Source organism: Magnolia sinica, chromosome 18 (assembly GCF_029962835.1).
Source record: "Magnolia sinica isolate HGM2019 chromosome 18, MsV1, whole genome shotgun sequence".
In the NCBI taxonomy this organism is placed as follows: domain Eukaryota; kingdom Viridiplantae; phylum Streptophyta; class Magnoliopsida; order Magnoliales; family Magnoliaceae; genus Magnolia; species Magnolia sinica.
In genome coordinates, this window is record NC_080590.1 from 4,551,859 (window position 1) to 4,564,311 (window position 12,453).

The 12,453-nt window shown below is 41.6% G+C and overlaps 1 protein-coding gene and 1 long non-coding RNA gene across 2 annotated transcripts; both read left to right on the plus strand.

Annotated features, from left to right (window-relative positions):
• The first annotated feature begins 350 nt into the window (after window positions 1-350).
• On the plus strand, window positions 351-2,912 carry LOC131233884 (uncharacterized). The gene is made up of 2 exons (XR_009165397.1): window positions 351-472; window positions 2,516-2,912. It is a non-coding gene; the product is annotated as an uncharacterized LOC131233884 (long non-coding RNA).
• Window positions 2,913-9,410: 6,498 nt separating this feature from the next.
• LOC131233714 (uncharacterized) lies at window positions 9,411-11,699 on the plus strand. The gene has a single exon (XM_058230500.1). It carries the CDS (start codon window positions 9,411-9,413, stop codon window positions 11,697-11,699), a length of 2,289 nt encoding a protein of 762 aa, XP_058086483.1.
• Window positions 11,700-12,453: the final 754 nt, after the last annotated feature.

The window sequence follows — 12,453 nt, forward strand, 5'->3', positions numbered from 1 at the left end:
GTGCCATCATGAATATCATCGAAGTCTGTATCTCCCATACCCTTAGAGAGGCCAACTCGGTGGCGGACTCGTTGGCCGGCTCGAGGAGCGAATTCCAACTGGACAAACGCTTCCATTCCGTGCAGCAACTTCTTTCGCATGTTCGCGGTCTTATTTTCTTGGATAGAGTAGGACTGGGAAATCTAAGGATCGCCTAATTCCTCATCGCTCTTTGTGAATTTTCCGTCTTATGATAGGCGGGCCCTTCTCATTTTGTCGTTGGACCTACCCGAAATTCCCTTCTGTATCTTTCCTGCTCCATATCAATAAAATTTCTTTGTTTTTTTTGAAAAAAAAAAAAGAAAAGAAAAAAAAAGATGCAATTCAAGTGTTTAAGAAGATTATCGAGTTTTTATTACATCAAGGGCCGACATTATGATTCATTCTTGTTTGTGTACTACGTAAATGGCGGTTGATCTACTTGCTCTCCGCTGTAAGTAAAATAATCCTTCCCCATTAAATTGTAGCATTTTGATTATCCGTGCCTTTTATTTTGTTACTTCTAGGGATATAAAATAGAAAACTCCCTACTGAGATGTGGGGTTTATCTGCCTTTGCTGTTTAAATCAAATCAGGAGTTCGGAGTTTGGAAAATTTTTACCGAGTTCTTTCTTGAGTCAGGGGTCAATACTCTTTTATCCGCTGCTTGTAGGCATATAACAATTTCTTGTTCCTTTTTTTTTTCGTTGAAAAAGTAAACTTCCATTTACCTCCCTAGACATGAATTTGAAGCATTGCTAGTCTAAGAGTTCTATAAACCTTTAAGGTTACGCATGAGCTCTAAGCCATGGGGTCAAAGCGAACTGATCACCTGCATGCAACAGCACCAGTAGTTGTGGTACCATACGATCTTTCCCACCAACATCTCACTTGTCATTGGTGTGCTGCCATGAAGATCACCCTTCTTGAAAGTCAGACTGATCCACTCACTAGGTGGGCCACATCTGTTTGTTAATCCAGACCATTGTTTGTCCATTGTTTCCAATGGTGCGACCCACCTGATGAGTAGAAATGCCTGATTTTCGTGCCAGGTGATCCTTGTGGTGGGCACTATGACACAGGGATGAACGTGATGAGGTCAATCACCGTCTTCCTCGAGAGGATAACTACTCCGAATCCACGGAGCTTCTCTGGACTCACAGAGACTTCATGAATCCACGAGGAAAGAAAGCAGAAAATAGAAATAAATTCTAATAAATTTGAAATTGATTTAATGAATGAAATAAAGGAGTTCACAACCTTTTAAATAGGGATACTAAGCAATGGGAGAGAAATCAGAAGTAAACTACAACTAAAACTTCTAGAATTTGCAACTTACTATAAATAGTAAACTTACTATTTATAGACGGTCGTGATGTTTACTAGTGCGCAAGGTTTTCGGCCAAAAATAGTAAGTGTCCTATTTGGCTTCACCAAACCATTCTCTTAATTATTCTAAGCTCTTTTCACATTGGGCGCAACTCCTAAAGCCCGACGGATGAAGAGTTATAATTAAAATAAAATTTACTATTCATAGTAAAAACAAAATTAAAACAGGGAAACGACCATCGATCCAGGGGTATTTCGCAAATCCGGCTTGCGCAACCCAGCATAGTAGGGTTGGTTGGCTAAAGTAGCTCGTTCTACCCCAAAATCATATATTTTACGCCCGATAATTCATTCCGGATTGTGAGATACGCCCGATCTAAGGTCCAACGCTCTAGGTCACTTCTGTCGTCGACCGGGCCTTTTCTAATCCATCTTGGCCATGAAACTGTCCGCGACCCACTCTACATCACACTGATGTCCTGCATGAGTGGCATGTTGTTGGGAAAGAAAAAGGTACACTCTACCACAAGTTGTGATATCTTGTAGGCGAACAATTCTCAAGGTTAAACTGTTATGGAATGAGACTATCTTGACCAGGTGAATGGAAGTGATTAAAGTAGAGGATGACACAGGTAAGGACGTGATGAGGTTGATCACCGTCTTCCTCAGCGATAACTACTACGAATCCACGGAGCTCTTTGGACTCCTCATGGAGTTTCCTCGATCCATGAGGGATAAAATAGAAATAATTTCTAATAAATTGATTGATGATAAAAATGAAATTACAATCCTTTAAATAATGAGTTCAAACCTAGGATGGAGTTTTAGACTCAAACTCCAACTCAAAACTCCCTAAAAACGTGACTTACTATAAATAGTAAACTTACTATTTATAGACGGTCATGATTCCTGATAGACTTCATGGTTTTCGGCCAAAAATAATAAGTGTCCAATTTGGCCTAACCACATTACTCTCCTAATTTTTCTAAGCCTTTTTCATGTTGGGCACAACTCCTACAACTCAAAGGATTAATAATTATGATCAGATTAAAACTTACTATTTATAGTAAAATAGTAAGTTTACTTGCTAGAGTTAGAATCACTGATATCATTATTCTTTTTTCCTTGTTAACTTCTTGCTGATCTGATTGTGGTGTTTGTTATGCAGGGATCTCATGGCAGCACTGGCGACATACGTCAGGAGTCTATTTTCATCTCTGGCTGCAAAGATGTGGAAGAAGGAAGAGAAAAAGGCAGCAAGATGGTCCAAATGCAAAGAAACCAGTTCTCTCTTAATTACCCATAACAAGCGGATCCACACAGCTGAGAATGCTGCATGCCAATGCGTTTAAGTGCTAATTCCTCTGTGGCTCTGCTATATTCCAGCAGGAACTCTCAGAGGGATTTGTCACAGCCCTTGTACTCTCATTCTGGCTTTCATTGTTGTAGATTTTGCATAACACATGTAAATTAATTTAAAATGTGGTTCCTTTCTGTTGTAATATCTTCAGATCTTTAAAAGGCATGCCCTTGCCTATATAATTTATTTTATGAGATTCAGGGGTTGTTTGGCATCTTAGGTTTGGATTTTTAACTAAAGAATCCAAAACCATGTTTTTCAATTCCTGCCATCGGCAGCCTGGATTCCTGTGGAATTCAGAAACTGTGTTTGATATCTTGGATTTCGAAAAGGTCCACTTGAGAGAACAGTTATGATAGTCGAAGAGGGTTGAAAATCTTCCAATTTTTCATATAAAAGTGGCCTTGTTGAGGATTTAAATACTACAGGCCCAAGTAGCCTTCACATTCCCTTCAGGAATGGGTTTAACGTGTAAGCTCGTACCATGTTCATCATCTGTGCCTTTTCAAACCATTTTCAAATTATGAAAAATAGAAGCAGATTGCGTGCTGAGTAACTCTATACACAGTACTTTGCTGAGTAAGCTCTGAGAGGACCACTGTGGATGTATTTGTCTTTATCCATGCCGTCCATCCTTTCTACCAGCTCATTTTAGGTTTGAGCCCAAACTTGATATCCATGCCGTCCATCCTTTCTACCAGCTCATTTTAGGGTTTGAGCCCAAAATTGAAGCATATCAAAAGCTCTAAGTGGACTACACCACAGGAAACAGTGGGGATAATGATGTGAGCTATTGAAACCTTCACAGGGCCCATAGTGACGTTTATTCATCATCCAACCTGTTACAGAAATATCAGCTTGATCCAAGACTTCTGCTGCCCCAAAAAGGCTGTTACAGAAATATCAGCTTGATCCAAGACTAATGTCGCCCCATAAAGGTTTTCAATTATAGGCGTTCAATTCACATGGTTTCTCGTGGTGTTGTCCACTTGAGCTTTGGATATGCGTGAATTTAGAGCTCATGCTCTAATATGCTGGTAGAAAGGATGATGACCTGATGAGCCACCTACATCAGATGTTTATAAGGTGTCACAGACATGAATGAAAGGAAAACAGAAATATCAACTTGATCCAATACTTCTGTAGCCCCCAATAAGGTTTTCAGTGCTAGGCGTTCAATTCACATTATTTCCTGTGGTGTTGTCTACTTGAGCTTTGGATTTTGAGCTCATGCCAAAGGATGAATGACATGGATAAGACACATACATCACGGTGGGCCTACAGAGTTACTCAGTACGCAATCCACTTCCTTGAAAAATGCATCACAAAACATGATTATATTCTTCTACATTTCTTATAAAATAAATCCACGAGAAAACAACCACAAAGTGAAAAATGCCAAGCCACACCCACCAAATCCAGCAGGAGAGAGAGAGAGAGAGAGAGAGAGAGAGAGAGAGAGAACTGCTGCTTCTGAAGCTCCAGTGTCCTTGACCCAGCAGCGTTCTCAGCTTCTAATGCAGCATATCCCATCCCAGAAGATTTCCGGAGCAGATCCGGCCAGGCCGTGACCATGGCCCCCCTTTATGTACATGTTGTATATCCACACCGTGCATCCGTTTTATCAGCTCATTTCAGGGCATAAAAAAAAATGAAGCAGATCCAAATCTAAGGTGTACCACACTACAGGAAATAATTGTGATTGAACGCACACCCTTACAAACTTCCTAGGGCCACCATAAGGTTTATTTGCCATCCAAACTGTTGATAAGGTTACACAGACAGGAATAAAGGGAAATGACAAATATCATCTTGATCTAAAACTCTCGTGGCCCATAAGAAGTTTTAATGATCAATGTCTCCGGCCAATCAACCTCCTGATTGTCTCCAACTCCATGTGTTATCTCTTAATCGGAGCTGTTATGCCACTCCCAAGTGTTACTAGTTTTGGTTTTGAATTAAAATAATTTAAAATGGAGAGATAAAAGGAGTTGGTTCTTTTTTGTCTCTTACATCACCTTTGGTCTTTTATTTTTTTCTTTTCCAGAACTTTAGTCCTGCATCAAATTGTCTCTAACTTTGAGAAGCCTTTATAAAGAGTTCATTTTTTAAATTGTCTACATACGTGTTACTTGTTTAACTGATATCTCATCAGTTAAAATTCGTATTTTAGAGAAAAAAATTCAGATTAAAACAATTGGCTATTAATTTTTATTTTCCTTACTTTCTTGAGGTAAACGAGATTATCAAGTCTCTGTTCAAGGAGAAGCCAGAGATCAACAAACTAACGATCTATTAATTGCTTCATATGGTGGTGGCGAATTTGTCTTTTAGACAGTAAGTAACATGCCACGGTTCTCCTGCTTCTATTATTACTGTTATCTATAATTCACCCCTTTTCAATTACCATGTTGATTAGTTATTATTGGATTCGAAGTTATTAGTTTATTATGAATTTCCATACAATTTATTAAATTCCCAAGTAACAGTTCCCACTGTTGTGCTCAGTTCCCACAGCTGTAAGCTCCACGGGGCTTATTGCCTGCTTTGTTCATCCCCTTCGCCAGCTCATTTTAGGACATGAGGTAGATCCGTACTCATGTGAACCACAAATAGGAAATTATTGAGTATAAACACATGTACGGATTTTGAATTGTTTCGGTCTGATTTTGCAGGCCCGAGCCCGGCTCACCGACACCTCTATTCGCATGCTTACGAGCAGTTGGGTTTGATGAACATTGCCCGTGAAGAGTTTGTTCTTATCCTCGGGATATGAGGGATAATTAAAAGAGTGCCGCTAGTCATTTTCGTCTATGGCAGTACTTTAATGGCGGATTTCAACCGTCCTTCCTGTTTTGTGGTGGCACACCCAATCCGCGTCTCTGGTCAGTCAATCCACCTAACTAGTTCCACGTTTAAAATTCGTGGAAAATTTCCAACTCTAATCATGCGGGCCCCACTGTATTATTGAGGAGCTTTCCTCGCCCTGAGACGTAGCAGATAAGGCAGTGGATCCAGACTGTCAATTTAGTAGGTCACATTGAAAGGATGATTGGAGGCATCAGTATGCGAGGAGAGGATCATCCTTTAACATGGCCCATCAACATAGGACTCGGGTGAGTTATGAGTCGACTTGGTTCATCTTTTTAAAAGAGTCTGTAACGGATTAGAAAACATTGTTTCCAGTAGGTGACCAAAAAGTCAGAAAATAGTATTATTTGGGATGGATTGTATTGAGTTTTGAGTGGACTCGTTCTAAGTTATAAAACCTGTCAAAATCCTGCTTTCACATCAATCATTAACTTGGGAGGCACGCACACCCTCTGAAAGAGATGGGCGTCTCGCGATGTTCCTCTCCTTGAGGAGCCGTGAGGAATCTGATAGCGTAAGTGACCCACTTTTTCTTATTTTTTTATTTTTTATTTTTCAATATTTTATTAGAGGTCCTGGCTTTCTACTGCACGAGAGAGAGAGAGAGATGTGATCGTTTTGCCACGGTCGCGATTTACGATAGTCACAATGTCTCGCCTTATGGGGCCCACATGAAGAGATGGATAGATAATCGGAATCGTCAAGCCAGTGGATTCCATTTTGAATGACACATGAGCCAGTAATCACGCTGCAATAATTATCCTGATCGTTGATTTATTTCGTTAAATGTGAACCATTGAAAATTTTCTTTTCACCTGTCCATATTCAGCTAGTTAATGATGACAATCATCCATTCTGCGTAAGTTTCTTACTGTGTCCCACCTGGGTAGAATATAATATATGGACAGTTTCCAGAACATATGTGCAAGTGGGTCCCTAAAGGAGCGACCCATATTTGAGACCCTTCAGTCGCGATTAAGGTAAACCGAACTAAATGGAGATTAGGGAGGAGTTTTGTCATGTCGGGACCCGTGATGTCTCAAAAGCAACGGAGGGCGTTCGAGCTTATGTCCGTTTCGGACCGTGCCACGACCGTCGCTCTCTCCTCCTCTCCCCACTGGGCACGTGTCATGCCACTTGTAGTTGAATGCTTCCGTTTTATCGAATTATACATTGATTTACTTACAAACAGCACCCTATGTGCAGGGCACGGATTAGGGTCAGTAGCCAAATCGCTCCTGAAGTGACGTCACCAAGATCTGTGGACCCCACCATGATGCGTGTGTTGTATACATACCGTCCAACCGTTTGTAGAGATCTTTTTATGGCATGAGCAAAAGAATGAGATAGATCTAAAGTTAAAGTGGACCCACACAGAAAACCGTGGGATCAGTCACACCCACCGTTGAAACATTTATAGGGCCCACTATGATGTATTTTTTAGATCCAAACTATTCATAAGTTAACATAGAGATATATGAAATGAAAACAAAAATATAAGCTTGATCGGAAACTTTAGTGGCCCCTAAGAAGTTTTGAACGGTGGATGTCACTGTCCCCACTGTTTTCTGTGGTGGGTCCACTTGAACTTTATATCTATCTCATTCTTTTTCTCAAGCCATAAAACGATCTCTACAAATGGTTGGACGGTATGGATACAACACATGCATCATGGTGGGGTCCACAGAGCTTGGTGACGTCACGTCAGTAGCAATTTGGCTACTGACCTTGTCAGTATATAATCCGCGCCCCTATCTGCATAATACCCCATCTCTTTACTCGGGAGATTGTACGGTTGATATATTTACATCTGCGCTAGATCGATGCGATGTATTTGAAGAAATGCTATGGTTGCCGTTATCCGATGATATGTGATTTTTAAACAAAAGCGCCATCCATATTGTGGGCCACCAGATCAACGGTCCCGATTGATGCATCGCTCGCTCTACCACCATCGCTATGAGTCAATAGATGGACGGTCCCAAATGGTGAAATACCAGGATACGGCATTACCATATCACTTTTCCTGTTATACTCGTACGCGGGTAACAGCCGTAAGCTTCCTCTGGTACCAGGAAGATGGTGACGCCCGCGGATGTATAAAGACCATCCAACCCGTCCATCAGATGCGTCATCTCATATTAGTTCCAGGTGCCAAAACTCCGTCTAATCCACCACTCATATTGGCCTCAACAAAGGGAACAATATGAGAGGGGACGGCCACCCTTTATTTACAAAGGGGCCCACATGAATATTAAAACATAATTATTTTATGCCTTAATCTTCATCCATAGCAGATGAAAGTTCTGAATGGCCTGGATTGTATATACACGGCGCATTGGGTGCTCCACTAAATTACGGATGAACTTTGTCACGCAATTTTTTTTTTCCCTACGGTGTGGACCACATAACTAACGCATTATCCTGATTTTAGTCGAGCATGAGTTAAATTTTGCCTGTGGCGTGGGCCACATAACTAACGCATTATCCTGATTTTAGTCAAAAATGAGTTAAATGATGTGAATCATATGACGGACGGGTTGGATTTTATTCATGAATCACGTCGGCTGCATCTTACCGGTATCATTGGAGCGCGGAAAATAGATGGTCGGAGACCGTCGATTATATCGCCATGCCTTCAATGAGGCATCTGGCATGGTGAGGTTTTGTGTCAGTTGGTATTATTATGTTAGATGGACAACGCTTACGAGAAAATTTAGACAATTCGCTTAGCTTGTTAGTCTGTACAAGTGGTACATGCGGTTATGTTTTATTGATCAAAACCATTCATCGTATGGCCCTGATGGACGATCTGGACACACCGCTTTGACGGTTAGACCATGCCGCGGTGCATTGAACCATGCATTAGGCTTTCGGTGCATTGAACCATGCAACAATGGTGCCAGCGGAGAATCTGGCCCATCCAGACCGTTCATCTAGAAGTTCTAACGGATCAGATGATCAGTGGATGAAGGAAGTCAAGTCAACATGAATGCGTGTGGAATAAAAAAACCCTTAGTCGACGAGACGTTAGTCTACAGGGTAAGTTCCCCACAACACGACGTTAGTCTACAGTGTGAGATCCCTACAACAAGACGTAAGCCGACAGCCAATCTGGACGGTTGTAAGCCATTCATTGTAGATGGATTACAGCCCAAATTTCCAACTCATCGAATGATCTTGACCGTTTGATTTGTAGTTTAGACCACTGATCTCTTTAGCCATCCAGTTAGGACGTGGATTGTCGTGGCAGGGGCTCTGTGGGGTCCGCCGTGATGTATTTGTTTTACCACGTCGTCCAACCATTTTAACATATAGTTTTAAGGCAATAGCCCTAAAAAGAGTCAGATCCAAGCTCAAGTAGGCCGCGCAACAGGAAACAGTAGTGATTAAACGCTTACCGTTGAAAACAACTTGGGGGGCCACAGCAGTTTCTGATCAAGATTATATTTGTGTTTTCCCATCATCCAGGTCCATGTGACCTTATGAACAGGTTGGATGGAAAATAAATATCACTGTGGGTCCTAGTATAGTTTCAATGGTGGTGTCCTTATCATCACTGCTTCCTGTGGTGTGGCCTACTTGAACCTTAGATCTGGCTCCTTTTTTATCTCATAGCTTTAAAATAATCTTTTAAAATGGATGGACGGCTTTGGATAAAACACATGCATCACAGTTAGCCCTACATAGCCCCTGCTACCAGCACTGATCCCGTCTAGATAGGGTTAGGATGCAATCCGTGTCTACACAGTTGATACTAAAGACTACAAAGTGGTATAAAAGTAAACCAAGGAAATCAAATGATAGATTACCAGACAAGACGATAGAGGCGATGGAGAACTACGAATGTGCAATCAACGACAAACATTTCGGCGATCCGATGCCATGGATCGGTGTATATGTAACAGTAGCTTCTCTAGTTTGCTCACTTGCCATGGCGGGCGATATCATTAACGGGCTCCGCCTTCAAAAGCTCTGGTTTCCATGCAGATTCTTCTCGCTCAACGCCACTTCCTTGACCCTTCTAGCAATCGCAACGAAACTGCCTGTAGATCTTACCACTCCAATGCCCGGGGCTCAAGATCAGTTCACCAAGCTCAGTGGGACCGTCCTTATTTGCACCGCAATGGCCAACTTCATGCCGTCTTTAGGAACCATGGAACACTCACAGGTGATTTTGAACGTCGTTCCTTTGGTAATTCTAGTCATCACCATATTCATAAATGTCTGCATTCAGTTGAGAACCGAAGTAATTTTTACCTTCTCAACCTTACACATGATAATCCTGTTTTTCATGCTAATCATGCTCCTGATTCTTTGTTCCTCTGCTTTAACGGTTTCAACCACGAGTCAGTTGCTAAAACAACAGTACGAGTTGAAACACCAGCAAGCTTCAGATGGGCCAGATGTTAAAGTTGAGACATCCACCGTTACGAAATTGAAAAATGATGTGAGGAAATATTGGGTGATGGCCCATAGCTGTAGTCCTCAGTATGTTCTCAGTCGCTCCTTGATTGGCACCATTTCGGGAGCTTTCTGTTTCGTGGGCGCTAGTCTTCTGATGGTGTCATTCATCACATTTCTACATTATCCTTTAACATACTCGTGTCATCGTCTCGTATATCGTTCAACAAGCCCTCCTCCATCTCCATCAGATTACAAGTGGTCGACTAAGCTTGTCTCATTTTCTCAAGTAATTGCTGTAGCGGTAGGAACTGTAGCACCTGCTTGTAGATGGTTTGCCGCCGTCAATTCGAGGGCCTTTCAGATAAAAACATGGAGTGACTTCAAAGGCGAGTTTAAGGTGGAGAGCTACTGGATTCAGATATTGGTGGAATGGAAAGACAGCCCTTTATATTTCGACATCAAGAGCAGGAGCTGTTTAAGGTTCGTCTATGGCTTTAGAAATCTAATACTGGATGTCTGTCTTCAAATGCAAACTGCAATAGTCTTATTCAGCAAATCTGTTCGATTAGCTTTCATGTTGGTCATGACTGGGCTCAAAATTCTGCTGTCCTGCTTCCTCTCAATCCTACCACGAAGGCAGTTCAAGTCCTCTGGAAGCGTTTCGAATGAGGAAACATGGTCTTCTTCAAATACAGAGAGAGGCCTGAATGATTTCGTATTACATCTCGAGGGTGAGGAAAAATTGGTCCATTTGATCATGAAACAAGGCTGCATCGACACAGAGAAATGGATCCGTAAAGGTAGAAAGAACCAATTAAAACATCTTATGGATCTTTTAAGCAAATCAACAATTTCGGAAGGCTTCAAGGGAGTTTGCGATTTTGACAGCGACGTAGTTCGCCCGGTAGGTTCGGAGGAAAGTCCTCCCAACTGCTGGGCTCTGCCTTTGGTAACCCTGGTGAGTATAGCCATTGCAATTCCTTGCACGGACCGAGAACTGATCAAACCATTGCTACATGGGGTAAATGAAGGCCTCCGTTGCGTAAGATTCATAGAGAAGAAGCTGGATTTGAAAGGGCTGGTAAACATTAAGGAAGCAGCAGATATCGTCTGGCAAGGTGTTGATCTTAACCTTAAATGGCTCGATGTGGATCTTGCCACAATTGTCCCTGAAGAGAAGGATCCCAAGAAAATAATCGAACGCCTTGCAGACATTGGAAAGGATTGTGTTTTGGACTTTGAGAAGACCATGGCGCCTATGTACGGAAACAAGAAGAACACTCTTAAGTGGACGGCCAAAGCATTGGCGGGCAATTCTCTATATAGAATCTGTCAAACCATTCTGGATGACTATGAAAACAAATTTGAGACAGCGGAAGAATTATTAAAATGGTTGTCCGTAACGATTTCTGATATATTGGGAGCCTGTCTTACCAATTTACCGCATGCGATATCCATCGAATGCTCTTCCAGTGCCATCGAAGCAAAGGAAGATAGCATTAGGAAAGCAGCTTCTTTTCTTGGGGAAGCTGAAAACATATTGGAAACTCTCGGACACCATGGGGTTCAAGATCTGGGCATTGATCAATGTGCCTATATCGACGACTGGCGTGCCAGCAAACTGAAGAAGAACACATCACGCCTTCCTTCTGCTACTTCTAATGACGATATGTCTAGCGCTACTCCAGGTGAACTGCGTCTATCTATCGAGTAGGGATCAGAGGCTTTTGATTCGAGGAGATAAAATGTATATCATTATTCATGGCTTCGATCTAGTTGATCACCAAATTACTGTAGTTAACCATTGGGTCGTTTGGATGCCGTAAGTTTTATTAGCTGTAAATTGCTTACACGCCAGCTTAGTGGGTGTTACCATTATCCTAGAGCATGATATGCTATATATCCATTCACTTCATCTGTTTTTCCATACCAGTCCCAAAAATTAAGCATATTCAAATCTCCGGTGGATCACACTTATTCCAGTCGGACAAGTTGGGGCTGACCCGATTCAATCCTGTTTTGAAATATATTCAATCTGACTTGGCACCGAGTCCAGCATGCCTCACCTGATTTGAGTCCGGGTCTGGCTTGGAATAATCCAAACTAAGTCCGACCAGGTCACAAGTATCAAGTCGAGCCGGGTGCAATTGGGTATCCACGGCTAATCACAACTCACCTAGGTGTACTTGCTAGAATTACATCCTCTCCATCAACTACATGGCGTCTTAGATTTGAAACACCATATCTTAGTTTTTATATATATATATATATATATATATATATATATATATATATATATATATATATATGGGAAATGGTACTATACGGTTGAGCGCATGCAAGCTTAATATAAGGTTGAAACGTGTCTTGCATTCCAACCATTCGATGGCTAATTTGAAAACTACACCATGGAGATGCTATCGCTTTAGGAAAAGTCAAACTGATAAAACTGGCACTGCGTAATTGTC